Below are 23,842 nucleotides of genomic sequence, written 5' to 3' on the forward strand. Positions count from 1 at the left end.
AGGGTGGTATCATCTGCATATCTGAGGTTATTGATATTTCTCCCAGCAATCTTGATTCCAGCTTGTGCTTCATCCAGCCCAGCATTTCTCATGATGTATTCTGCACATAAGTTAAATAAGCAGGGTGACAATATACAGCCTGATGTACTCCTTTTCCTATTTGGAACCAGTCGGTTGTTCCATGTCAATTCTAACTATTGCTTCCTGACCTGCATATAGGTTTCTCAAGAGGCAGGTCGGGTGGTCTGGTATTCCCATCTCTTTCAGAATTTTCCACAGTTTGTTGTGATCCACACAGTCAAAGGCTTTGGCATAGTCAATAAAGCAGAAATAGATGTTTTTCTGGAATTCTCTTGCTTTTTCAGTGATCCAGCGAATGTTGGCAATTTGATCTCTGGTTCCTCTGCCTCTAAAACCAGCTTGAACATCTCTAAGTTCATGGTTCAAGCCTGGCTTGGAGAATTTTGAGCATTATTTTACTAGCGTGTGAGAGGAGCGCAGTTGTGTGGTAGTTTGAGCATTCTTTGGCATTACCTTTCTTTGGGATTAGAATGAAAACTGACCTTTTCCAGTCTTGTGGCCACTGCTGAGTTTTCCAAATTTGCTGGTATATTGAGTGCAGCACTTTCACAGCATCATCTTTCAGGATTTGAAATAGTTCAACTCGAATTCCATCACCTCCACTAGCTTTGTTCATAGTCATGCTTCCTAAGGCCCACTTGACTTCACATTCCAGGATGTCTGGCTCTAGGTGAGTGATCACACCATCGTGATTATCTGGGTCGTGAAGCTCTTTTTTGTAGAGTTCTTCTGTGTATTCTTGCCACCTCTTAATATTTTCTGCTTCTGTTAGGTCCACACCATTTCATCTTTGCATGAAATGTTCCCTTGGTATCTCTAATTTTCTTGAAGAGATCTCTAGTCTTTCCCATTCTATTGTTTTCCTGTATTTCTTTTTACTGATCACTGAGGAAGGCTTTCTTATCTCTCCTTACCATTTTTTGGAACTCTGCATTCAAATGGGTTATCTTTCCTTTTCTCCTTTGTTTTTTACTTCTCTTCTTTTTCTCAGCTATTTGTAAGGCCTCCTTAGACAGCCGTTTTGCTTTTTTGGATTTCTTTTTCTTGGGGATGGTCTTGATCCCTGTCTCCTGTAAAATAAATCTACCTATGGGGGCAAAATTACTTTTAAAAAGTAATATCAACAAAAAATAAAAAGTAGGGGGAATTGATCTTCCTAGGTTCGTTATATGTCCATTAAATACATTTCAGTGAATATATTTTTTAAGTTAAACATAGTCCTTGGACACAAAGACTGGTACCATAAAAATATCTTCTAGAAGTTTTCTCCATTATTCTGAAATTAAAAATTCTCCCCTTGCCCCCACTCCCTTTATTATTATGAATCTGAACAGGTACTAGAGAACAGCTTCAGTTAAATGGAAATCACCAGAGGCTCTTGGCTTATTTCAGTCTTTCTTCACCTCCAGTAGCCAAGATGTGTATCCACCTTGTCTAAGAACAACAGCAGCAATAATAAAAGTATGAAAACTTCAGTTGATTTAGTTCTTGGGTCTCCATTAATCTTAATGGCTTCCCATGCTGTGCTATATAGACTTCCACTGACAGTAAACCCCTGGCATCTTTCAGATAATCACCTAACCTGTGGTAAACTGGTGCTGTTCCTTCACACATCGCTGTCCAGTATTGTCACTCTAAACCCAGCCACCTCCTTCCCTCTCCCACAAAGGGATAGCCCACAGTTGCTTGCCTCAGGGAACTAGCCATACCCTAAACTGACCTTCTAAAGACTCCCCTGAATAACTGATTTAATTGTGTGTGTAGATTATGCATACTTAGTAAAATTAAAAATTACTAAGTCATTTTAAATTTTAAATGGGTTATCAGACTCAAATTTGCCCTTGAAATATAAGCTTTCTTCAAAAATTATATCCATTTGGACTTCCTTGGTCCAGAGATTAAGAATCTGCCTGACAGTGCAGGGGATATGGATTGGATCCCTGGTCCAAGATCACACATGCCACGCAGCAAGTAAGCCTGAGCACCCTAGAGCCCGAGCTCCACGAGAGAAGCCACCACGGTGAAAAACCTGAGCACCACAGTGAAGAGCAGCCCGCCACTCACCACAACCAGAGAAAGCCCAGTGCAGCAACAAGGACCCAGTGCATCCATAAATAAATAAATAATTTTTTAAAAAATATTTAAAACATTATATCCATTCAATGCCCTCTCCCAGATCTGCCCAGTAACAAAACTAAATATTTATACCGATAGGCCAGGTAGCTGATTTGGAGTTAGTCCATGATGCTTTAGAAACAAATGTGCTGATCATCACAGGAGCCCTACAAAACTGACAAAGAATGAAAGAGCCTTGAAGTGCTTTTCTATATGTGAGGAGGTGGACATAATAAAAAATGAAACTTAGCAAGTATGTTTTGTGATATTACCCAGAGGCAGAGGAACAGCAGCAGCAGCACTGGGCCAGCGCTGGTAGGGTAATTTTAAAGATACCACTGAAGGTTTTTCCATTGCACATCCTACCTGCCAGCAATGCAGTTCTGACAAGACTAGACAGGATGTTTAAAGCCCCTTTGAACACCTTGATTTCCTCTCAGCTGGTGGTGGTTGGGGGTGAGGCGGTGTATTTCTGGTTGTATTTATATACTACAGGGCATGCACAACTGTGGATATAAGAATAAATAAAACACCTGATTCTCTAAAGGGCCCTGCTGGATTCTGGGGTGTCTTCAGTGTTTTCATTGCTTGGGTTTTATAATCTGGGACCCTGGCTTTGTAAAACTTGTCACAAGACTCATGATCTTTTGGTTTCTGGTACTTGCCTGTGTTATGGTTGGTCATTGTTGTTATTGTTCAGTTGCTAAGTCATGTCCAACTTTTTGCAACCCCGTGAACTGCAGCATGCCAGGCTTCCCTGTCCTTGACTACCTCCTGGAGTTTGTCCGAACTCAGGCGCATTGAGTTGGTGATGCCATCCAGCCATCTCATCCTCTGTCGTCCCTTCTCCTCCTGCCTTCTATCTTTTGTCCTTGTATCCTGTCCAAAATCTTAAATGCTGCTGTGCAGTCATTGTCTCATCAGATGACTCAGCAACTCATCCTACGACAGCAGAGGGGCCATTAGCTCTGGTCCAATAAAGACTATGCCCTCTGGACATCTTCCTGGTCTCACCTGGCAGACTTTCCTGTTTTGTTTTTCTTTTTTGCCACACCCCACGGCATTCGGGATCTTAGTTCCCCAACCAGGGATGGAACCCATGCCCCCGCCAGTGGTCCTAACCGCTGGACCCCCAGGGAATTTCCTGAATCAGCAAACTCTTGACAAGTGAAAAATCTGGCTGTCGTGGATTCATGCCTGTGGTCTGACTTTGTCCAAGGAGGTCTTTGGCCAAGGAGGATCATTAGAGAAAAACAACTCTGACAGTTAGGAGCTGGCTTGGAACCATCACACCTTGGTGTGTCTAGGAGCTGGAGCGATTTCACAGATCACCAACATCAGATAAAGCTGCTGTGACTGATGGTGGTTTAGTTGCTAAGTTGTGTTCGACTCTCGTGACCCCATGGACTGTAGCCCACCAGGCTCCTCTGTCCATGGGCTTCTCCAGGCCAGGATACTGGAGTAGGCTGACATTTCCTTCTCCATCTGTGACTGACGGATCAAGACAAAAACAAGCTCATTGTGTAATCATGTCTGAGCATAGATGAAAACACCAACATTGTTCAAGCCAGAAAACTGACTGAACATTCCCGTCTTCTGGGTAACGTGGGGGCTGCTGCTCCTTGTCACACAGCTTCAGCCTCACTTCTTCCCTCTCACCTTCTAGATGAGATTAATGAAGACACCAGTCATAGAGCCGTCTCTTTTTCCTGACAGCGTCCAATCCTGAGCAACCCCTGCTTCTTTGAACACTCATCAAAATCGTCTAATAAAAGCCAAATCCTGTAAAGTCCTTCCCAAAGAACTTTTTCTGAGATGCAGTAAAGGGAACCTACCAAGCTCCAGGTGTGTCTTTGGGTCTGTGTCGAGCCAGCACTCTCGATGCTAATTCTTTTTTTTGGCTGCGTCAGGCCTTAGTTGGGGCACTTTGTTGTGTCTTGCAGGGTCTTTCATTGCATTGCCTGGGCTCAAGAGTTGCAGCGTGGGCTTAGTTGCCCCATGGCATGTGGGATCTTAGTTCCCTGACCAGTGGTTGAACCCAAGTCGCCTGCATTGCAAGGTGGATTCCACTGGACCACCAGGGAAGTCCCCTGATGCTAATTCTTGTTGCTTTCAGGGTCTAAGCTGCTAGGATCTCTCCTTAAGATCATTCCACCCAGCCTCCACCTCTTTAGAGTATCTCTGCTCCTAGCTTCACTGCAGGTAACCCAGTCTGCTGGTTCCTCTGCTTGGAGAACTTGCCAGAAAGAAACTCAAGTGGTCCAAGTCTTCCTTTCTCTTCTGTGCAGGGGGATCCATCACTTCCCTGCTTTCTGTATTCCTTTTCCCAGCATGGCTGGTGCAATTCCAGGCCCTCAGGATGGCTTGGCATGACACGTGAGGGGAATCTCTAGGGAAGAGAATCTGAGATCAAGCCATGGGGGTGAGGAACAGGGTGCAGGGAACAGGGTGGGAGTAACCATCAGGTGCCACTGCCCCCACCAGGAAACCCTGCCCCTGTTCCTCCCTGTCTGAGGCTTGTGTCCTGCCCACCGCATTCCCAAGGATGTCCCCGATAAGGGCCACTGTCAACAACTGCATGTCAGTATCTGGCTGTGAGGTGTCTTCATGCATGTACATATGTGGAATCTCCCAGAGCTGGCATTCTGCTGTTTGAGGAGCCTGGAGAAGATGCTGCTTCCACTGTTCCCACTTCAGTGTCCACAGCCCTTTCTGAGCCTCCCTGACACCAGCCTCCACCTTCTCAGTGGACCTACAAGGTCTCCCAGCCTCTGCTGGAGTGCCTTCCACAGGCCCGTTTTCCCTCACTGCACCTGTCCAGGCTCTGCTCATTGTCTCCCTTCTCACCGGTGGGTCCTGCCCCACCACACTTTCCCACCTCATCACTGGCTTTTGTTTTGCCGCTCCCTTCTCACTGGCATCTCCTGCTCCCACGGCTGGCCTCACCACGTTGCTCCAGAATGCCCTAGCCACTGTGTCCTCCTAATCGTCACTCGTCCTCTTCACTCTGCCTCATCCCCTCTGGCTTCCTGTCTTGGCCACCAAGGTCTTCTCTGGCATTAGTCCCACCTCTTTCCCACCAGAGCCCTTTGTGCCCCTGGACTGCAGTCTTTCTGGACCATCCTCCAGCCCCCACCAGAGCACACTCAGATACACGATCTTGTTCCCCAGCTAGACTCCCACTTTGTCTCTGGGGGTCTCTTCTGTACCCCCATGTTCATAGGAGCGTTATTTACAATAGCCAAGACATGGAAATAACCTAAGTATCCATCAATGGCTGAATGGATAAAATGTGGTTGTATGATGAGCATTGCGTGCTAAATCACTGCAGTTGTGTCTGGCTCTTTGCGATCCTTTGGACTGTAGCCCTCCAGGTTCCTCTGTCCCTGGGATTCTCCAGGCAAGAATGCTGGAGTGGGTTGCCATGCCCTCCTCCAGGAGATCTTCTTGACTCGGGGACTGAACCATTGTCTCTTATGTCTCCAATTGGCAGGCCACTTCTTAACCACTGCACCACCTGGGAAGCCCCATATTATTCAGCCATAAAAAGAAGGAAATTCTATCGTTTGCAACAACAGGAATGGACCTTGACAGCATTATGCTAAATGAAGTAAGTCAGAGGAAGACTAATGGTGTATGATATCACTAATACGGGGACTCTTAATAAAAAGGAAGAAACAGCTCATAGGAAGAGAGATCAGGTTTGTGGTTACCATAGGCAAAGGCCCAAACTTCCAGTTATAAGCAAATAAATCCTGGGAGGTAATGTACCATGTGATAACTTGTTAACACTGCTGTATGATGTATTTGAAAGTTTGTAAGAGAGTAGATCCTAAGAGTTCTCTTCACAAGTTAAAATTTTTTTCTTTTTAATGTGTCATCATTAGTTGATGGACATGAACTAAATTCATTGTGATCATCATTTCATAAAATGTGTAAATCACATCATTGTGCTTAAACGTACACAGTATTATGTGTCAATTATGGGGGCTTCCCTGGTGGCTCAGTGATAAAGAATATGCCTGCTAATGCAGGAGACATGGATTCAACCCCTGAGTCAGGAAGATTCCCTGGAGGAGGAAATGGCAACCCACTCCAGTATTCTTGCCTGGAGAATCCCATGGACAGGGGAGCCTGGCAGGCTGCAGTCTGGGGTCGAAAAGAGTCAAACATGACTGAGCGACTTTCACATACACAGTACACTCATTATAGAATAAGATTAATTTGCCATCACTGATCAGTATTCAATGAGTAATACCTTTACTAATAAGGGTACTAATGTACACTTTGCATACAAAGCTACTATTGAAACACACTCTCAGGTGGACATTCACCCCTTTGCCCTTTGAGCAGAAGGCTTCTCTCCTCTCAGATTGCATCTTCCATACTCTGAAGATACCCATGACTCTCACAACTTCCCCCTCCAACTCTGCTCTCAGTGGGGGTACTAGACCTCAGGACTTTTCAGAGGTCTTCCCTGGTGATGATAGTTAAGGCCTCCACAGATCTCCATAGTGTGCATACTCTCCCCAGATCCCCCTGAGAAGACCCCAAGGCCCAGAACCATCCATAGAGTCTCATGCTCTTCACCTGTCTTAAAAGAATGCCAAGGATAAGAGACAGCATGGTAATAGACCCTATCTCTTAGCACTGCTCTGTAAATAAGAGCAGAGACAGATGCTAGAAAGATAATAGAAACTAAAACAACCCATGCACTGCACATATAGGGAAGTCTTCACAAGCACCACGATGTTGTGCAACTGTGAGGAAAACTGTGTTTTGTTCACTCATAAACCCCACAGCAATACCTTCAGAACTGTATTGCACTAAAGATGTATCTTTTTCCCCTAAGACACTCTTGTCAAAACATTCCAGAACCCAGGACAATCCTAAGATCCGTTAATTATATTTTTGCAAGAAAATGAAACTAAAAATGTGTGTGCATAATCCAATTTAACCTAATTAGTATGCTTTCTATTTTAATAAAGGATAGGAACACATGTTGGAACAAAATTTTTATCTGATCATTTTAATTTTAGATCCATGGACACAAAGCTCAAAGGATACCTGATCAGGGAACTCTCTTTCTTTAGAGAGGACTCCAAAAAACCTCCTCAAAGCTGTAAGCAATAAGGAATTTTTGTTTTTCACCTGTGAAAAGGCTAATCCAGATTCTCTGGCTCTAGTTCCTTACGTCAGAAGCAGTACATCTTTGAAATACCTTGACCGAGAGTTCACTTTGTAACATATCTTTGTCTTAATTTTAGAATTCAGTACGGGAAAAAGGCAGGAAGTAGTGACGGAAGGCTTGGGAATAGAGGCAGCAGGAGGGGACGCCAAGCCCATGGAAGACCCTTAGGAAATGAAGAGGTTTGTGTAGACCTAAGAGTTCAGAAGGGGCAGACGACCTGAGGAACAGGTGGAGGAGCACAGGTCCTGCAGAGGGAAGGACCATGAGTGTGAGGGACTGAGTGAAGGACATAGTGGGAACGAGAATTAGGAGAGGAGAAGACACGGTTAGGAACAGAGCCGCATGGAGAATTAGGGAAGCCAAACCTGTTGATTTTCACAACATTGACTTGGGATGTGCAAACAGATAAGATGGGATGCTGACAGTCATGGCTCCGTATGGTTTTGCTAGTTTCAAATTACAGTGAACAGCCTCCAGCAGCTTATTTCATTCTTTAAAAAATGAGAAAAGCTGTTTTTCCTCAATGATAATTACACTCAAAATGGATTTGACAAAGCCAAGCACTGGAGTGGTGTTGCTACTCTTTGCTGCTGTTAAATTTGAGCTTCTCAATCAAATAGGAATTCAACCCCAGGCAACCAGCAAAAAAGATAAACAAGTGGAACAGAAATGAGAAGCAATTCACACCCAATTCACACCCAAGCAATTCCGGTGGCAGCCCTTCTCAGGATGCCAGAGACTGCAGATGCGTGTAAAACAGTGGTCCCTAACCTTTGTGGCACCGGGGACCGGTTTCCTGGAAGACAATGTTTCCACGGACTGGGGGTGGGGATGTGGCTTCAGGATGATTCAAGTGCATTCCATTTATTGTGCACTTTATTTCTATTATTACATCAGCTCCACTTCAGATCACCAGGCACTAGGTCCTGGAGGTTGGGGACCCCTGTTGTAAAGCATTCAGGCTCTTCAACCTCAAAGGCACAATCAGAAACCACGCCTCCCCATTCCTTTCTGCTCTTCACATTTTTAAAGCTTCAGCCATGTTTTAACCTTTCATCTTAAAAATAAACAGCATAGCTTTTCTGAGGAACGTATTGAGTGAACCCAAGCAGCAGGAATGTCCACGTGGCATAATTCCTTTCACACTTTAATCTGTGTTTTGTTCTTTGTGTTTTGTCTCCCTCATTGGCCAGGCCTTCCTTTGTGTTCCTTTGACTAAAGCCAGCCTCTGTGTCAGGCATTTGTGAGGTTTGTTTTGGGGTCAGGGAGGTGGTCAGGGTCTTAGTTCCCTGACCAGTGATTGAACACGTAGGAGAAATAAGAGACACGGATTCAATCTCTGGGTCGAGAAGATCCCCTGAAGAAGGGCATGGCAACCCACTCCAGTATTCTTGCCTGGAGAATCCATAGACAGAGGAGTCCATAGGATAACAAAGAGTTGAACACGACTGAAGCAACAGCACAGGCTAGAGGGAGGAAAGAGAGGTTTTCTGGAGAGTGCCCTATACACAGGCAAGGGCCTTCCTGTGTCCCTAGACATTTCAGGATTTCAGTTGATTTACAACTGCCAGGATCTGCATGTCAGCATCTACGGCCTCCTTCCCTTGGAAGTGCAGGTAAGTACACTGCCTAGTTGGCACGGCAGACCAGAAGGGCAAAGAATTAACCTGCTCTCGCCTCAACAGGCAGATACTTGGTCAATGGCTCTTAGAAGTTGATGCATAAATACCCCAGCTCCTTGTCCCTAGAATGTAATATTAATAATTCTGCAGTGTGTGTTTTGTACAGTTCCTTGATGTTTGCTTGGAGGACCAAACGCCAGTGCCCACTGTGGTAGCCGGCTTGATGACATATGTTTGATGAGTTGTCTCCCTTCCCTGTATCCCCTAGCCACTTCATACCAGCATTCCCTGCACCACTCAAATAAACCACCTGCACCTGAGGGTCAGGGTCAGGGTCAGGGTCTACTTCTATGGTAACCAAACTAAGACACCTTAAATATGGACTCTGCTCTACAACATCTGGTATCTCAGTCAAAAGTCATCATACTGTTTCTTGTTTTTAAATTATTTTGAAATGATCTCACCTGGGTGTACTTTATTGCTTTAGTGGTGACATTGAAGGAGTTTGCAGTTAAATGGAGAACATGTTTGTGTTTTCCCCCACAGAAGAATTCATTCTTGAGCAAAGTGAATGTCTAAAGAATGTCCTGGATTGCCTATATGCAGAGATAATAATCAAAATATTAAACAGCTGATACAGCATGGTCCTCATTTGATCATAGAAGATGCTGGCCTGTATACTGCAGGGCTGCCACACTATTGGCTCTGCCCCAGTGAAACACAGGGGTCCCAGTTCTGCCTGGGTCACATCTTCAGGCAGGGTTGAGAGATCACTGAGCAGAGAAGGGTTTACCGGGCTTTGTCCAGGGGGGGCTCAGATGTAGGCGGTTATTTTTTTTTTTCAGCTGTGCTGAGCCTTGGTTGCTGCTCGAGGGCTTTCTCTAGTCTCAGTGTGGAGGGGGCTACTCTTTGTTGCCGTGCAAGGGCTTCTCGTTGCGGTGACTTCTCTTTCTGTGGAGCACAGGCTGTAAGGCACAAGGGCTCAGCGGTTGCAGCACACAGACTCAGTAGTCTCAGAGCAGGTGGGATCTTCCCAGACCAGGGATCGAACCCCTGTCCCCTATATTGACAGGCAGATTCTTATCCACTGGACCAGGGAAGTCAGGTGGGTATGATTTTGATTCTTCCTCAGAAAAAGAAGTGATGCATAGAAACATTCATCAAACATCTCTGAAGGAAGCTAAAGGCCCAGCAGGGACCACATCGGCAGGGACTTTGAGAACTTTACAATCCAACATGTTACTGGTGTTTTCTCCTGAGTATGGAAGTAAAAGCCGCACTCTGCCTGAGGTTCCAGGAGGAATGTCTCTTCTCCATGGTAGGTGGTCTGGACAAGACCAAAAAGCAAAGCAGCCAGCCCGTAGGTATATGTATGATCCAAGATAGTCCATCAGAGTCTCTCCCCTGGGATGATAAAAGTGAAGCAGAATGGTGAAAGGATGGGAGAAAAAGGCATTGGAGTTCATCTATGCAGTGAGCGCACTAGTTCATTCATGCAGTAGGCTGCTACAAAGCATGGTCAACTGGTTCCTGCTACCCAGAGTCCAGAGTTGCCCGGTTTCTCTTCTTGTCCTTGATCTTCTCTTTGGCTCTGTGAGCCTTTTGATAGCCTTGCAGTAATTTCCTTTTATTGCTTAAAATTTCGAGGATTGGCTTTTACTTGCACCTAAAGAACCATAACAAATTCAGGCCCAATATGCTTATCTTTGGCCACATTTTGTGGAGAATGGACCCCTTGAAAGAGCATATGGCAGCAACTACTGACAAAAAAGGAAAAAAGAGAAGCCAGTCCCTGGATCTTCATCAAAGAAGAGGAAGAAGACATAGGAGACATGAGTGGGCCTGAGGGATGCGGTCCTTGAGGAGGATTAGCTTTGCCGAGGTTGGCTCTCAGGTGCCCAGGGAGCTCAGATTCCACCCTGGGAATTCGAGGGTTTCTCCACCATCTCCCAGGTTGGCTTATGAGTCAGGGATCCCTCACAAGCAAAGCTCTAGGGGCTTGAGCAGATGCTGGGAGGAGGTCCAAGGCTCAGGTCAGGCTCTCTTCTTATTAGTAATTCTGGTAAGACAGGGAGTATGTGGGCATTGAAATCATGAGCTAGGACTTCCTGGTGGTCCAGTGGTTAAGACTCTGTGCTTCTACTGCAGGGGGCACAGGTTCGATCCCTGGTCGGGGAACTAAGATCCCACATGCTGTGTGGTGTAGTCAAGAAAACAAAAATTGTGGGCTAAAATGAGGCCCTGCTGAAATAGGTAGACTTATTCCTAAGAATATGGTAAGAATACATCATTTACTGTGATATTCACTTTTACTGCACAGTAATTATGCATATATCTATATATATCTCATGGGAAACATAATGTGAACTGGATGGATTTTCCCTTTTTTATGCTTATTTGCATGAAGAAGAGTAGGAAATGAATTTTTTGTCTTAAATGCAACCATTCCTTTGCCAGCATTGGGTACAACACAACCTTATCAAATCCTCAAAGAGGGGCCATATGAGCACCTACCAGCCTGGCCCGCCCATGGAGCTTTGTCTAGAAGCCGCGCTTCTTATAGAACTTAGCTCGGGCTAAAACATCATTGACATAGTCAGCCTGTATGTCTGCGGAGGTGGCAATGGCTTCAGTTCCTGACTTGAAGGCTGAGAGACCACCTGAAATGAAACCAGAGGTTCGGGTTGAAAAATTAACTTTCAACAGAAGTAAGCTATGAGCAAATCTCCAAAAGCATAGTCCCAGATCTTCTTTCCCCTTCCTCTCCTCCTCAGAGGATCTACTTCCTCAAGAGTCACTGAGAAGATTCCAGATTGCTTTCCTTCTGTCTCTCTTTTTCTAGAGGCTTTTGTTTTCTTGCTGCAAAAGTCAGATTTGCTTCTCATTTCTTTACCAATCTTCACTCTGAGAATACTTATAGCATTGTCTCAGTCGTTCAATAACTCATTTATTCACTCATTCATTCAATAAATGTTTTTAAGCAACTACTGTGCACCAGAATGGGTGCCACACCGACTTGCACACTGCACAATGATGCCCGAGACACACTCATTTCTTTGTAGGGGTATGTGTGCAGTATGCATGTGTGTGTTGTATACCCTAGAAGGTTAATCTTCAGTAGTTACTCATGTGTTTAACATAACCGTGCTCTGCTTGGATGTCTAGAGAAAAAGACCCCTGGCCTTGATCCCTGCCTCCTAGGACCTTGAAATAGAATATAGAAATTGTTTATTCAAAAATCAGGCTGTAAAGTGTGGAAGGAGAGAGATACTTGCATACGATGGGTCCATAGGAGGTGTGGTTGGATGTAAAAGGAGAAGGAACCAGGGAACCTCAGAAAACAATCTGGTTGTTCTGGCCAGGATGACTGGGTATATTTTGGTGCCTTCCACAGAGACAGAGAATACAGAAGAAAAAGCAAATGTATAATGGGAGGCTAGTGAGTTAATTCGCTTCCCTGTAGCTCAGCTGGTAAAGAACCCACCCGCCAATGCAGGAGATGCAAGACATGTGGGATCCCTGGATTGGGAAGATCCCCTGGAGAAGAAAATGGCAACCCTCTCCAGTATTCTTGCCTGGGAAAGCACATGGACAGAGGAGCCTGGTGGGCTACAGTCCGTGGGATCGAAAAGAGTCAGGTACGACTGAGCGAGCAGACAAAGTGAGTTGATTCAGTCTGGGAAATGCTGAACCTGAGGTGGTCTGTGATCAGCCTAGAAGGCATCTTCCCTGGACACATCATGGTGCTTAAAGCCCTGCTGTCACTGAGGATGCCACGGGGTGAACGTTCGTTCCAACAATTCAGAAAGTGAGCAACAGTTTCTTGCACCAGGGGAAGAAAACCCATCAGAGAAAGGCAAACGTATTCTTTTAAACAATCACACTAACTCTCAGGGCATCACTCAATGACCAATGATTGGCTCAAGGACCAATGAGAAGTCTTCCCTGGTGGTCCAGTGGTTAAAAATCCCCTGCCAAGCCAGGGGTCACGGGTTTGATCCCTGGTCCTGGAAGATCCCACATGCCATAGGGGCAACTAAGCCTGTGAACCACAACTACCGAGCCTGTGCTCTGGAGCTCCCAAGCCGCAACTACTGAGCCCATGTGCTGCAACTTCTGAAGCCCGCATGCCTAGAGCCCATGCCACCATGCCTCCACAGTGAGAAGCCTGTGCTCCGCAGCTAGAGAGTAGCCTCCAGTTGCCACAACTATAGAAAATCCTGCATGCAGCAATGAAGACCCAGCACAGCCATAAATAGGTAAATGTTTTTTTAAAAAGGAGAACCAAGGAGAGATGTAAAAGGAACCCCAACGTCTGGCAGAAGGGGAATGCAAGCAGAAAAGAAGACCACTCCAGGGAGCTCAGTGCTTCAGAGAGCGTTCAGGCTCCTCCCAGGGCCAGTGCTGCCCTGGTGGGCATAGGCCCAGGAATACCCAGGGCACACCCGGCCTTCAGGGCTCTCTCACTCACCGCTCTTCTAAACAAAGCACTACACATCTGGCCTACCTTTGAGGTGTTGAGCCACACTCCAGCTGGGGAATTTTTTCTGGATTGCCTTAATACTGTCTGTGAGAATCCCAACAGCCTGCAAAAGATGTTCTTTGCCATCCCAGGTACCAACAGGATGATGAATTTTTTTATCAAGCTAGAAAATTCAGATAAGAATGTCAGCATCTAAATGGAGCAACACAGGTTTCTGCTGTCCTGATTTCTACTCCTTATGTTCAAGGTCATGGGCACCGCCTTGCCCCTTTTCTCTGTTTCCACAGAATCAATTCTAAATGTCCTTTCTTTCACGGGAAAGAGAGTCTGAAAAACAAAGTAAGATTTGGGAGAACTGGGTGTGGCATAATAAGCACTCAAATATTAACAAATACATAAAGGAAAAAGTTGTTTTAAAACAAATAATGAGCACCCAAAATCTAGATATTTGAAGTCAAAAATATCTTTTTCTAAGTAGGGAGACTGGAAATCTGGGTTTCTCAGACCATTCAAAATAAAGCCTGGTGGAATTCCCTGGTGGTCCAGTGGTTGGGATTTGGTGACTCCGCTTCTGGGGCCCAGGTTCAATCCCTGGTTAGGTAACAAAGATCCTACAAGCTGTGTGACACAGCCAAAAAATAATTAAATATGAATTTTAAAATAAATAAATAATGAAAGCCTGGAAGCAAATATTCTGAAAATTTGGGTCCCCTTCCTCCAAATTGTCTAACGAACAATTTGGTTCAAGTAGGACTTCATTATATTGTTTTGATCTACATGGATGAAATTTACTATTTCATGAACCTCAAGTGGATACTGGTAATAGTGCCCTTTTTTTATGAGATTTTCTCAATTTAAGTATATTGCATAGTATTCATTGCAAATTGTAGTCATAAAACCCGTAAGATACTTTTTAAAAAAGATATCAAATAACTGGTATATCTTGACATGTTACAGAATTACCAGCAGAAACCATGCAAGTACCAGTGTTTTAAAGCCTAGGATAAATGCAAATAGATGCAAATAATCTATCAGGAAGGATGGAGTGGGGCTGATGAAAAGCTTCTGGTTGAGTACCTGCATCAGGCCAAATTTAAGTCCTGTGTGGTCCCAGCCATCCAGAAGGATGGTTCCACCGTGGCTTTCTCTAGAGATGATGGCTGCAATGAGAGCAGGGTCCACGCAGTGCCGTAGTCCAATTTCTTTGATCAGAATTTGGTAAGACTGTAAGGCCTTCAAATCCATCTCAGCAAACATCTCAGAACCACGGATGCCTGAGTCAATAGAAAATAAATGGTATTCTCCACTTCATAAGAGAACTCTTTTTCAGTTTAATAAGTAAGCCACAGCTCCTGACTGTAGCCCCTCAGGCTTGGGACAGCCATTTTAGGACATTTTTGATCTCTGATTGCATAAACCCGGAAAGGTCCATAGCCCAGATAGATATCACTTCCGCTTTCTTTATTGTTCTTCTGTTTTCAGCCACATTTGGTGCAAGAGGGGAAGTCTTGGACATGAAGTCAGCCAACCTAAGTTTGAGTCTGATTCTGCTGCTACCTAGCCCTGGAACCTTGGGAAGTCCTTCCTCCTTGCTAAGGCTCAGTTGTCTGATCTGTAAATTGGGAAGGTAGGATTAGATTGACCTTGCAGTTGCTTCAAACTCTGACGTGCTAATACTGAGACAACGTGAAGAGTCTTTGGAACAGAAGACCAGGAGAGGACATAAGGGAGCCTTGCCCAAGATGCTTGTGTTGTAACGTGAAACAAACCCAGCAACAGATGGAAAACAGCCAGAAATGGACATTTTACTATGTAGAAGTAAACACATCTGGGTCAGGTTTGGAAAGGATGAAGGGAAAACAGAAGAAGTTTGTTAGATGGGTCGGGATTCTGTTTTCCTCTAGTTTTAATTTTGATAATGCAGCTATAAAAGTGAACTTCTCAAAATTAAGCTACTTCCTAAGAAAGAATCTGAAAATGATGAAAGGAGGCTAGCCAGATGCTTGCAAGGCCTTACACTCACCGCAGGCAATCATCCTGGTGTTATCACAGGGGATACCAGGGGTCTCCATGATCATGACGTCTCCGTAGCAGCCATGGTACAGGCGGAAGTGCAGGCGAGGACTCATTGTGTGAGTGAAGGAGTGTGAGCCCCTAGAAGTGCCTGTAGAGCAGAATGATAATTCACATGAAACCTTCGAGGAAATACTGCTCGAATTGCTCTTATGAGCATTACTAAACCAATGGCAAAGCCATAGGCTTAATCCTCCCAAACCCCTCTCCAAGACCCCAGAATGGCTCACTAGATGGAACCGAACAGAAGATTCCCTCTTCCCACTCTAGTCCAACCTTAAAAAAATTGAATACTACCCTTAATTCTAAACTTTGTTCAAAGTATTATGACAATCAGTTCTTATAGGTCTCAAAAACATTTGCTACAATCTTCATCAGAATGAAAACTGCCAATAGAGTTTTAAGTAAAAACTTGGAGAAAATTTTTAAGACACAAGTGCTTCTGGAAATGTAAACATCTGAATTCATAATGGCTTTTGTTTAGGAAGATAAGAAAGAAGAGTATCATTCGCTTAAAGAAAGAAGGGTATCATTCACTTAAAATAGTAATTTGATATCATTTTTCTGTGAAGTTGAGTTTCTATCTAAGTCTAATTAAGAAAATTGAAAATAAAATTTTAACTTACCATTAAATTTAAGTTAAATCTATTCTTATTTTTTATTTTGTTATTATGAAGTGAGTTTCTATTTACTGAAGAAGATAAGAAGCTTGTCTATAAGTTGAAAAGTCTCTTCTAGTAGTTGTTGCTGCTGCTGCTGCTGCTAAGTTGCTTCAGTCGTGTCTGACTCTGTGCGACCCCATAGACGGCAGCCCACCAGGCTCCCATGTCCCTGGGATTCTCCAGGCAAGAACACTGGAGTGGGTTGCCATTTCCTTCTCCAATGCATGAAAGTGAAAAGTGAAAGTGAAGCCGCTCAGTTGTATCTGACTCTTCAAGACCCCATGGACTGCAGCCCACCAGGCTCCTCCGTCCATGGGATCTTCCAGGCAAGAGTACTGGAGTGGGGTGCCATCGCCTTCTCCGAGGATGGCTGAATTGTGCCTTAAGACCACAAATTTTTGTTGTAACAAATTATATTTGTTAAAACATTTGCTGTGAAAACCTGTGTTGCACTTAGTGTTGTGAATGGTGTTTTTCCCTAGAGAGGTAGATTTTACCCTTTTCCCATAGATCAGTTCTGATCAACTAGACAGTATAAATTCTAGAGACTTTCTTAGAATTAGGCACAAAGTCAATGGAACTCTTCCTTGCAAATGTTTAGTCACTAAATCATGCCTGGCTCTTTTGTGATCCCATGAACTATAGCCCTCCAGGCTCCTCTGTCAATGGGATTTCCCCAGCAAGAATACTGGAGCAGATTGCTATTTCCTTTTCCAGGGGATCTTTCCAACCCAGGGATCGAACCCACGTCTCCTGCATTGGTAGGCAGTAGGTTAGGTAATATTTATCTTCAAAGGAAAGCAAAGCAACTCTAAAGATTAACTCTTCACAAGTATGTGACTTTTAAAAAGCCAAACTCATCAAAACAAATAAAAAATGCAGGCATAATATTCTTTCTCCCATATACAAACAGGCAAAAAAGGAATTAAAAAATGAACCAAAAGGGCAGAGAGTGAAACTATCAAGTAAGCTCGGGATGCTGAGAAAGCCTATCTAGATTATAGAAGCAGCATAAACCAGTAAAGCCCTTACATTTCTTTAAGCTGTGTGGATTCCCATGTGAGGCAGAGAGCAGGAGCATCGCCTTGACTCCCCTCTTGGCCCTTGGTGTTTTATAGTGTTCGTGCCTACAGGGTGTGTGTGAAATACATATAAGTGAATGAATGGACAGAGTCCCACGACACAGATTACATGTAAAATTGAAGCATGGGTTGTAAAGTAATTGGCCTCCAATTAAAATAAATTAATTAATTTTAAAAAACTGAAGCATGGGGTTTGAGAGTGAGGGTGCAGACAGAAAACACACATCCCGAATCTGACCACTTCTCATCACATCTGCTAACACCGTAGCCAAAACCAGCATCATGGCTGGCCTGTTTAATGTTCAGCCTCTTAACTGACCTCCCCACTCCACTCTTGAAGTATGTTTTGATCTTATGAATATTTCTATAATAAAATAAGTTACATCAAACAGAGAAAAAGCCATTCTAAAAAATGAAAAACAAAAGCTCTATGCATGCATGCTAAGTCATTTAAGTTATGTCCGCCTCTTTGCAACCCTATGGACTGTAGCCCACCAGGCTCCTCTGTGCATGGGATTCTCCAGGCAAGAGCACTGGAGTGGACTGCCATGCCCTCCTCCAGAGGATATTCCCAACCCAGGGATGGAACCTGCATCTCTCGTCTCCAGCATCGGCAGGTGGGTTCTTTACCAAGTGCCGCCTGAGAAGCACTTCCACTGGCGTGTATCTCCCCAAATGCCTTTTTGGTCGCATCATACTGACTGAATGTGAACTCTTTCTTCTAAACTCCTCCCAGACTAGAATTTTTTCTATTTACTCATATAACTCGTATTTACTGTCTGGAATTGATAGTTTTCTCCTCATACGTCTTGCCTCACAAAGCATTGTTCCATAATTTCCCACCGATAACACCTCCACTTGCTTGGCAAGAAAACACTCTTAATTATAGAAATAAGCAGCTGATTCATGGCTGGGCCTGTCAGGAGAGCCCACCCCCAACCCCATGACATATAATCACTACCATTTCTGATTTATGACTGGGCTGGATGGGGCTAGATGTTTTTGTGGACACCTTGCAAACAGTGCTAAATGTCAATCAAGGACTTACCAATGAGGACAAATAGGCCCCCAAACAGGGCAAAAGATAGCATGGTAGGTGGTGGCTCGTATCCTACAGCACCTGTGGTGATTCAAAAGAGAAACTGGTTAATTTTAAAACTTGAAAGTTTCCTAAAGAAACTAGTTTTGATTTTCTTAAAAAAGTTTCTTTTCAATTCAGTGCCCTTCTTTTGTGTCCAAGATATTATTCTCATAGACTCAGTTCATTGGATCACTCTCTATCCTAAGCACCAACTCCCAACTCATTTTAACCAGATTTCATACTGACATGAGCCCATGAACATCTTTTTAAAATTTATTTTTAAATTGGGGTATAATTGCTCTACAATGTCGTTTTGGTTTCTGCTATTCAGTGGCCTGAATCAACCACGTTGTTGCTGTTTATTCGCTAAGACATGTCCAACTCTTGCAGTCCCATGGATTGTAGCCCTGCCAGGCTCCTCTGTCTGTGGGATTTCCCAGGCAAGAATACTAGAGCGGGTTGCCATTTCCTCTTCCCAGGGATCTCCCTGACTCAGGGATCTAACCTACTTCTCCTGCTTTGGTAGGCAGGTTCTTTACCTCTGAGCACTAAGGAAGCCCAAATCAGTCATCAGGTGAGTTCAGTTCGGTCGCTCAGTCATGTCCGACTCTGCGACCCCATGGACTGCAGCACGCCAGGCCTCCCTGTCCATCACCAACTCCCGGAGCTTACTCAAACTCATGTCCATGAGTCAGTGATGCCATCCAACCATCTCATCCTCTGTCATCCCCTTCTCCTCCCACCTTCAATCTTTCCCAGCATCAGGGTCTTTTCCAAGGAGTCAGTTCTTTGCATCAGGTGGCCAAAGTATTGGAGTTTCAGCTTCAGCATCAGTTCTTCCAATGAATATTCAGGACTGATTCCTTTAGGATGGACTGGTTGGATCTCCATGCAGTCATGGAGTCTCCAAGAGACTCTCAAGAGTCTTCTCCAACACCAAAGTTCCAAAGCACCAATTCTTTGGTGCTCAGCTTTCTTTATAGTCCAACTCTCACATCCATACATGACCACTGGAAAAACCATAGCTTTGACTAGATGGACCTTTGTTGGCAAAGTAATGTCTCTGCTTTTTAATATGCTGTCTATGTCGGTCATAACTTTTCTTTCAAGGCTGTAGTCACCATCTGCGTAGGTATACGTATATCCCCTCCCTCTTCAGCCTCCCTCCCACCCTCCTGTTCCACCCCTCTTGATCATCACAGGAGTCTATGAACAACTACTTACATATGCTACCTACACACACACTCCCATCCATCTCCAAACAAGGTCACACCACAATTTTGTTCCTATTCTTGTACTAGTTTCCTGAGAAAATCAAAAGGAACCACTTTTGATAAGAGGAACCTTTGAGACCACGACTCAGAAGAGGTTTGCTGTGCTCCATTTCTTCCTCCATGGGCTCTGTTCTTGGTTTCATTCAAAAAGCAGCTTATGTGTTTTACAAGATATAACAAGGCTAGGACTCCAAACTGTTCTCCATACTGGCTATATTGGGAGATTAGGATTGATATATATACACTGCCATGTGTAACACAGATTGCTAGTGGAAACCTGCTATATAGCACAGGGAGCTCACTGGCGCTCTGTGACCTACAGGAGTGGGATAGGGGGTGGGGGTAGTTGGGGAGGGAGGCTTAACAGGGAGGGAATATGTGTATACTTATAGCTGATATACTTCATTGTACAGCAGAGACTAAACATTGTAAAGCAATTATACTCCAACTAAAAAACAAAAAACACAATAAAGCTAGGACTAACCTGGTTTGGGACTTTGCAGAGAAAAATCTCTCGTCTCTCTTTGAGAAGGTCCTCTGAAGTCAGCAGCAACCCGTCAGGACTTTACACAGTGGTGGCCTTGGTCCTATAACATAGGTTGGTTTAAGTTTGAAAATCCATTAGCAAATTTCTGTCTTCCTGGCTTCAATCCACTGCCTTCAGTGCAGCTCTTGTGCTGTGGAGGAGCTTTTAAACACCAGCGTGCATTCTTGCCTGCCTCTCTCACCTTCATCCTGTACCTCCGATCTGGGAGGAGCTTTATATATGCTTTAAAGCCCTCTCTATAAACCACTGACCTCATTAGGCCTGATTATAATGGTACTCGGGGCTTAGGTGGCCCTTTTAATAAAAGGATTTAAAAGCATATATTAACCACTATTAATCAATTAATCTAATGAACCCCCAAGTTGTACTGGAGGTATATATTTGGTGGACTGTTTCTGGGTTTCTAAAGTTGTGCTAGGCAAACATCTTCTGAATGTGAGAACAAGAAACAGATAATTAGTCTTAAAAAGATAAATAGGAAATACTAGCAGCTGCCACTCTTGGATTGTTTACCTGAAATGCTAAGCCTCCTGCTCTTTGTTCTTCATTCCACGGTCACATGGTCCTTTTGGCTCTTTGCTCCAGTTCTGCCTCTGACAAGCGAATCTAAGAGTGTCTGCCTGCTCTTGAGATGTCAGTGAAAAGCCAGGGACTAGAAATACGGGTACTGGTTTCCCAAACTTCTGAAGAAATGTGAAAACAAAATTTGGCCAGGGATGAACATTGCTTCGAGAATGGACTGTCTTCACTGATTTGTAGGAAGAGATGGAGCCCATTGTGCAGCTCCAGAAACAGGAAGTGGAAGGGATGTTCTTTTTTCACGTGTGTCTGCACTGGGTCTTTGAGAGGCACTCAGGCCTCTCTTTAGTTTTGGCACAGGGGCTTAGTTGCCCCGTAGTTTGTGGGATCTTAGTTCCCTGACCAGGGATGGAACCCACATCTCCTGCCTTCCAGGCAGATTCTTAACCAGTGGACCACCAGGGAGGTCCTGGGCAAAGTACATTTTCCAGAGGGGAGGAGAGTCTGACACGGGTCCTGCCACCAGTGTGAGAAGTTTCGAAGACTGTACACATTCTTTCATTCATCCCCCAGGTGAACAGAGGTGTGAGGGAGACTGGGCAGGAGACAGGGAAGACAGAGGCCCTGAGTCTAGCGACTTCCAGGCTCCCTGGCAGTGAGATAGCCACACCTCCTGGGAAAAGCTGATCTCTGTTCAGCCCACTGCACTAGCTGCCGCCCGGATCTATCTCTGGTTTGTAGAATAGTCAGCCCTTCACAAGGCCTCCAGCCTTGCATTCCAGGGAAGAAGGGTGGGGCTGTCCTGACTGATGATGCTCCAGCCATCAGGAAAATGACTCGTGCAGGCCCTGCTCCACCGCTACTGTCATCGTCGTGGTCAGGGCCACTCTGTACAAAGCGGTTTGGTGTGGGTCCAGCTGCTCCCAGATGGCCCTCGGGAGTGCATGGGCTACCGCCAGTGACCGTGGCCCCAGCTCATAGCCTTCCCAGTGCCAGGGCTTCTGTGGGGCTTACCAGCTAGGAGTAAGCAGAAAGATCAAGAAAGGGAGAAGAGTTAAATTAGGTAAGAGATACTGGGTAGAGACTCAAGCTGTCTCTAAAGAATAAAAGAAATCATAAAACACAGAAAGGACTGTTGAATGTGGAGCTGAGTTTATTCTTCTCCCTGTTTTCAGAGAAGGGGCCTCCAGTCCTTCCAGGTATGAAGGTCTTAATGTCCACGCCCTCTGCAGTTTAAAAAATGGCTTTCAAACTCATGTGGATTATGAAGCTTTGCCCAAGTTATGAGACTACAAATGAGCATTTATTTGACACCCATCGTCCACTAGGACCGAATCGACTTAGCAGCAGCAGCAGCAGTCCATTAGGTTGCTGTGGACATTGTATTGTTTGATCCTCCCAACGACCTTGTGCTGCTGCTGCTGAGTCACTTCAGTCGTGTCCAACTCTGTGGGACCCCATACGTGGCAGCCCACCAGGATGCCCCTTCCCTGGGATTCTCCAGGCAAGAACACTGGAATGGGTTGCCATTTCCTTCTCCAATGCATGAAAGTGAAAAGTGAAAGTGAAGTCGCTCAGTCATGTCCGTAGGTATTATCCTTTATTTTAGAGATGAGGAAAATGAGACTCAGAGAAGTTAAGCAATTTATCAAAGGTTACATGTGTAGGACATGGCCAAGCTAGGATGTGAACCCAGGACCACAAAATTCCAAAATCCACGTTCTTCTACTGCATCAGAGGTACTGGCACCACGGTCCAATGACCCCAGAGAGTGGTTTACCCTAACAGGCTCAAATCAACCAGTGTGCACACAAAGCATTGTCTGTGGTCTGGGTAAATAATTCCAGTCACAGATATTTACCAGTCATTCAAGTAGATGCTGTTCTTTTTAGATACAAATGAGTATGAGTCAACTGTATCCTCAGTGTCTACTTGTCACTGTGCCTCTTCTCCATCAACAGCAACGGCAGCTAACATGCATTGAGCTTGTACAGCAAGCCTAGTAGAGTAGTAGGAAGGGGTACAGCCTAGGCCTGAACCCAGATTGGTTGCCCTCTAAAGCCTAACTCTTTTTTTAAAAAAATTATTTTATTGAAGTATAGTTGATTTACACTGTCATGTTAATTCTGTTATACATATATACATTCTTTTTCAAACTCTTTTCCATTAGGGTTTATCACAAGATACTGAATATAATCCCTTGTTCCATATGGTAGGACCTTATTGTTTACCCATTTTACATATAATAGTTTGTATCTGCTAACCCCAAACTCCCTACTGCCTGCTTGGCAACCACAAGTTTGCTTTCTATGTCTGTGAAGTCTGTTTCTGTTTCATAGATAAATTTGTGTCATTTATTTGATTATTTTTATTACTTTTGGCTGGACAGCTTGTGGGATCTTAGTTCCCCAACCAGGGATTGGACCCACACGCTCAGAAGTGAAAGCTTGGAATCCTAACTTCTGGACCACCAGGGGATTCCCTGTGTCATGTTTTAGATTCTATCCATAAGTGATATATGATTCTTTGTCTTTCTCCATCTGACTGCACTTAGTTTGATCATCTCTAGGTCCATCTGTGTTTCTGCACATGGCATTATTTCATTCTTTTTTATGGCTGAGTAGTATTCCATTGTATGTATGTACCACATCTTCTTTTCCATGCATCTGGCAATGGACATTTAGGTTGTCTACATGTCGTGGCTATTGTAAATAGTGCTACTATGAACACTGGGGTGCATGTATCTTTTCAAATCATAGTTTTCTCTGGCTATATCCCCAGAAGTGGAATTGCTGGATCATATGGCAACTTTAGTTTTAGTTTTTTGAGGGACCTCTGTACTGTTTTCCATAGCAGCTGCACCAATTTACATTCCCTAAAACCTAGTTCTTTTTGTATTCATTCATTTATTTATTTTTGGTTGTGCTAGGTCTTCATAGCTGCACAGGCTGTCTCCAGTTGTGGCGAGTGGGGGCTACTCTCTGCCGTGGGGCTCGGGCTTCTCATTGCTGTGGCTTGTCTGGTTGCAGAGCACAGGCTTCAGGAGCACAGGCTTCAGGAGTTGTGGCCACAGGCTTAGCGGCTCTGCAGCATGTGCAGTCTTCCCAGGTCA

General features: G+C 44.5%; 1 protein-coding gene across 1 annotated transcript; it reads right to left on the bottom strand.

Moving 5' to 3' along the window:
* Positions 1-9,469: 9,469 nt before the first annotated feature.
* Positions 9,470-20,384, bottom strand: LYG2 (lysozyme G-like 2). The gene is made up of 6 exons (XM_010829630.1): positions 20,149-20,384; positions 18,358-18,429; positions 15,516-15,656; positions 14,570-14,766; positions 13,517-13,655; positions 9,470-11,669 (listed from the first exon to the last, which is right to left on the bottom strand). The coding sequence occupies exons 2-6, from the start codon at positions 18,398-18,400 to the stop codon at positions 11,551-11,553; spliced, it is 639 nt and encodes a 212-aa protein (XP_010827932.1). The 5' UTR covers positions 18,401-18,429; positions 20,149-20,384; the 3' UTR covers positions 9,470-11,550.
* Positions 20,385-23,842: the final 3,458 nt, after the last annotated feature.

The sequence above is a fragment of the Bison bison genome, unplaced genomic scaffold (assembly GCF_000754665.1).
Source record: "Bison bison bison isolate TAMUID 2011002044 unplaced genomic scaffold, Bison_UMD1.0 scf7180017864508, whole genome shotgun sequence".
NCBI lineage: Eukaryota > Metazoa > Chordata > Mammalia > Artiodactyla > Bovidae > Bison > Bison bison.

Excerpts from the sequence above, each read along its gene's own strand:
- LYG2 (XM_010829630.1), bottom strand. The coding sequence starts at position 18,400 with ATGCTATCTTTTGCCCTGTTTGGGGGCCTATTTGTCCTCATTG. Across the intron at positions 15,657-18,357 it reads GGGCCTATTTGTCCTCATTG|GCACTTCTAGGGGCTCACAC; the intron begins GTAAGTCCTTGA and ends TCTGCTCTACAG. Across the intron at positions 11,670-13,516 it reads TGTGGCTCAACACCTCAAAG|GTGGTCTCTCAGCCTTCAAG; the intron begins GTAGGCCAGATG and ends GTTTCATTTCAG.